Below are 4540 nucleotides of genomic sequence, written 5' to 3' on the forward strand. Positions count from 1 at the left end.
AAAAAAAAAAAAAAAAAAAGCAAAGACTATTCTCTATTTCCCCACTTATTTATTTATTGAGACGGAGTCTCGCTCTGTCACCAGGCTGGAGTGCAGTGACGTGATCTCGGCTCACTGCAGCCTCCCCCCTCCCAAGTTCAAACCATTCTCCTGCCTCAGCCTCCCAAGCAGCTGGGACTACAGGTGCCCGCCACCATGCCCAGCTATTTTTTTTTTATTTTTAGTAGAGACAGGGTGTCACCGTGTTAGTCAGGATGGTCTCGATCTCCTGACGTCATGATCTGCCTGTCTCGGCCTCCCAAAGTGCTGGGATTACAGGTGTGAGCCACCGCGTCTGGCCTCTTCACCACCTTTTTTTTTTTTTTTTTTTTTGAGATGGAGTCTTGCTCTGTCGCCTAGGCTGGAGTGCAGTGGCACAATCTCGGCTCACTGCAACCTCCGTCTCCCAGGTTCAAGCGATTCACCTGCCTCAGCCTCGAAAGTAGCTGGGATTATAGGCATGTGCCACCATGCCCAGCTAATTTTTATTTTTAATAGAGATGGAGTTTCACCATGTTGGCTAGGCCAACTCCTGACCTCAGGTGATCCACCCATCTCGGCCTCCTAAAGTGCTAGGATTACAGGCGTGAGCCACCGCACCCAGCCCTCTCCACTTTTAAAACTGGAAAACATTCTTAACTCACAGCCCTATAAAAATAGGTGGCATCCCGATTTGGCCTAGGGGCTGGAGTTTGCTGAGCCTGCCCAGGCTGGTGCCTGAGGCCGTGCCCCCCACTCCTCTCCCTGTGGGTCTGTCCCAGCCCCGACACCTGTGCAGCAAACCACTGGGTTCGTCATTGAGAGGCTCTGGGCAGGGGGAGCTGTTGATTCACTTGGGTGCCCGTGGGTCACCCAGTGCCTGCTTGGGGTCTACAGGGCAGAGCAGGACCCAGACCTGTGCCTGGGGACCCAGATTTGGAGTGAAGGTCCGAGTTGATCAGTCCAACACAGCAAAGCATAACCAACATAGAGGCTGGGCTCACACCCGGAGTCCTGGCACTTTGGGAGGCTGAGCTGGGAGGATGGTTTGAGCCCTGGAGGTTGAGGCTGCAGTGAGCTGTGATAGCACCATTGCACTCCATCCTGGGCGACAGAGTGAGACCCTATCTCAAGAAAATACATGTGTGTGTGCACACTGTGTGTATGTACATATGTGTGTGTGTGTGCATATACATATATGTATTTATATGTATGTATTTCAGGATAGAGCATTGCGTTTCTGGCCTCCAGACCTCCCAACAGGCGAGCCCAGCCAGGGCGATGTCCTGTGGGCAGGCAGGGAGTGTGGAAGCCTCTGATGGAACAGAAGCGCCTGCCTCGGGGCCTGGCTCTGTAGAAACAGACTCCTGGAGCTCACGGTTGGGCGGGGAGACCCTGGGGCCTGTGAGAGTCAGGGTGCTGTGGGAAGGCCAGCCGGGCGCCTGCAAAGGAAAGGGGTCCCTGAGGGCTTCTGGGGAGAGAGGGGGGCTGACCAGGGGCATCCATGAGCCCCCTGAGGCAGAGGCCAGCTCTGCCCGCCCCCACGGGTCTGTGGCCCAGCTGCCCTCCATGATGTCCCCTCTTCCCCCTGCAGAACCTTAACCAGAACCCACGGACGCTGCTACCCAAGTTCTACGGACTGTACTGTGTGCAGTCGGGGGGCAAGAACATCCGCGTGGTGGTCATGAACAACATCCTGCCCCGCGTGGTCAAGATGCACCTCAAGTTCGACCTCAAGGGCTCCACCTACAAGCGGCGCGCCAGCAAGAAGGAGAAGGAGAAGAGCTTCCCCACCTACAAGGACCTGGACTTCATGCAGGACATGCCCGAGGGGCTCCTGCTGGACGCCGACACCTTCAGCGCCCTGGTCAAGACGCTGCAGCGGGACTGCCTGGTGAGGGCTTGGCCCGAGCGGGGGAGGGAGGGTGGCAGGTGGGACTGTCTGGTGAGGCCACGGTCCGGGCAGGCAGGGCCAGGGAGGGTGCCAGGCTGAGGCCCACCTGCCCTGCAGCCCACAGCAGGCCCCACCCCAACGTGGGATCCGGAAGCAGCTCAAGCTTTTATGGCCTTAACCTAAAACATGGTTGGACACAGTGGCTCACACCTGGGATCCCAGCACTTTGGGAGGCGGGCAGATGGCTTGAGCCCAGGGGTTCAAGACCAGCATGGGCAACATTGTGAGACCCTGTCTCACAAAGAAAACAGAAAACTTATGTCTCAAGACCCAGCCCGGCCGGGCGCGGTGGCTCAAGCCTGTAATCCCAGCACTTTGGGAGGCCGAGACGGGCGGATCACGAGGTCAGGAGATCGAGACCATCCTGGCTAACACTGTGAAACCCCGTCTCTACTAAAAAATACAAAAAACTAGCCGGGCGAGGTGGTGGGCGCCTGTAGTCCCAGCTACTCGGAGGCTGAGGCAGGAGAATGGCATAAACCCGGGAGGCGGAGCTTGCAGTGAGCTGAGAACCGGCCACTGCACTCCAGCCCGGGCAACAGAGCGAGACTCCGTCTCAAAAAAAAAAAAAAAAAAGACCCAGCCCTTGGGGGTTGGGAGTGTCTGCACCGCTAAGAAGCAGTTCCTCTGGAGGTTACATGGTGACAGTGATAGAGTCCCCCCACCCCCTGAGAAGAGAGCCCAGCCTTCATTTGCTGTGGTCACGAGCCCAGAGCTCCTGGCCAGCCATGAGAGCTTGCTGTGCCTCAGTTTCCTCACCCATCAAATGGGATGACTGCCTGCTCTGCAGGCCATGGCAAGGGCCCATGTCTGTCCGGTGGGGGGTCTGGCTCCTGTCCGCGTGGAGCCTGCACCGGCTCCGTATTAGGGAAAGAACGGTGCACGCAGCTCTTCCTCTCCCTGTGTTAGCTCCATCGTCCCCGCCCCACCCCGGCAGCTTCGAGGCGTGGAGCCAAGGAGGGAGGCCCCAAGGGGGACCTCCCAGCTCCCCCACTCCACCCAGGCCCCCCTGCTGACCACTCCTAGCTCCCCGACCCCTTTGAGAACTTGACCCACACCCCCAGAGAACGGCGCAGACCACTCAGGGGCCTCGAGGCTACCCTGGGCATCCACGCACCTGGCTGTCACCTGTCAGGCCGGCAGGTCCTTGCCCACGGGCCTGGGCTGGTCAGAGCACAGGCCCGGCCCCCTGTCTGTCAGGAAGGAGCAAAGCCAGGGAGGGAAGCCCCGTCCCAGCGCCTGGGGCGGCCTGCTGTGAGGGTGGAAGCCCCACTCCGGCCCGCCCTGATGCCGCCGTGTGACCGCAGCCCCCCCATCCCTCGGGATGATACTAGAACCCCCACCCCTGCATGGCCATGGGACTCCATCCCTCACGCCCGAGCCCACGGGGCTGTCCGGACTGGGGCCCCCATAAGGTCCAGGAGCCGTGGTGGGGGTGGAGACAGCCGACGGCATGGTGTGCTCCTGCCCGTCCATCCCGCCAGGTCCTGGAGAGCTTCAAGATCATGGACTACAGCCTGCTGCTGGGTGTGCACAACATCGACCAGCACGAGCGCGAGCGGCAGGCGCAGGGCGCCCGGGGCACCTCGGATGAGAAGCGGCCCGTAGGCCAGAAGGCGCTCTACTCCACGGCCATGGAGTCCATCCAGGGTGGCGCCGCGCGCGGGGAGCCCATCGAGTCGGATGACACGTAGGTGGGCGGGGGGCCTCCGGACCCATCCCGCTTCCCTTCCCCACAGGCTCTGGTTCCCCATCCCCGGCCCAAGTGTGAAAACAGGCAGGGAAGGCTGGCGAGGGCATCCATGGTGACAGACAGAGTCTGAGAGCCTCACGCCAGGGCCTCAGAGTGAAGCCAGGCCATAGTGCGGGCCGCAGGCTGAGTGCTGGGTTCCGGGCCTTGGCTTGCAATGGTGGTAGCATTTCTCATTCACCCGTGAATGGGCTGAGGCCACTGGCCATCCGCAGGAATGAGACAGAGGTAGCGTTTCCCCGTGGCACTCAGAGGGGTCCACTCGCTGCCGTGCAGAGAGGAGCCACAAAGGTGTGGAAGGCGCGTGGGAGGCCAGAGGGATTGGGTGAGGCAGGGCTCACAGTAGGACACAGCCCACGAAAAGGAGGGGCTGCAAAATCTGATTCCACACAGATCAAAGCGACTGCTGGCCGGGCACGGTGGCTCATGCCTGTGCTCCCAGCACTTTGGGAGGCCAAGGTGGGAGGACTGCCTCAGCCCTGGAGTTCAGTACCAGCCTGGGCAACATAGCGAGACCCCCTCTCTACAAAAAAATATAAAACTTAGCTGGGCGGCCGGGCGCGGTGGCTCAAGCCTGTAATCCCAGCACTTTGGGAGGCCGAGACGGGCGGATCACGAGGTCAGGAGATCGCGACCATCCTGGCTCACACGGTGAAACCCCGTCTCTACTAAAAAAAATACAAAAAACTAGCCAGGCGTGGTGGCGGGCGCCTGTAGTCCCAGCTACTCGGGAGGCTGAGGCGGGAGAATGGCGTGAACCCGGGAGGCGGAGCTTGCAGTGAGCTGAGATCCGGACACTGCGCTCCAGCCTGGGGGAC

General features: G+C 60.3%; 1 protein-coding gene across 2 annotated transcripts in view; it reads left to right on the forward strand.

The window, feature by feature from the left end:
• The window catches only part of LOC108512122 (phosphatidylinositol 4-phosphate 5-kinase type-1 gamma), a 45701-nt gene extending 41518 nt beyond the window's left edge, over positions 1 to 4183 (forward strand). For both annotated transcript variants that reach the window (XM_017847226.1, XM_017847227.1), the window contains exons 7-8: positions 1613 to 1912; positions 3457 to 4183. In XM_017847226.1, coding sequence (XP_017702715.1) covers positions 1613 to 1912; positions 3457 to 3666 — 510 coding nt within the window. In that variant the 3' untranslated portion in view covers positions 3667 to 4183. The remainder of the gene's footprint in view (positions 1 to 1612; positions 1913 to 3456) is intronic.
• Positions 4184 to 4540: the final 357 nt, after the last annotated feature.

The sequence above is a fragment of the Rhinopithecus bieti genome, unplaced genomic scaffold (assembly GCF_001698545.2).
Source record: "Rhinopithecus bieti isolate Rb0 unplaced genomic scaffold, ASM169854v2 scaffold_28055, whole genome shotgun sequence".
Taxonomy (NCBI): domain Eukaryota; kingdom Metazoa; phylum Chordata; class Mammalia; order Primates; family Cercopithecidae; genus Rhinopithecus; species Rhinopithecus bieti.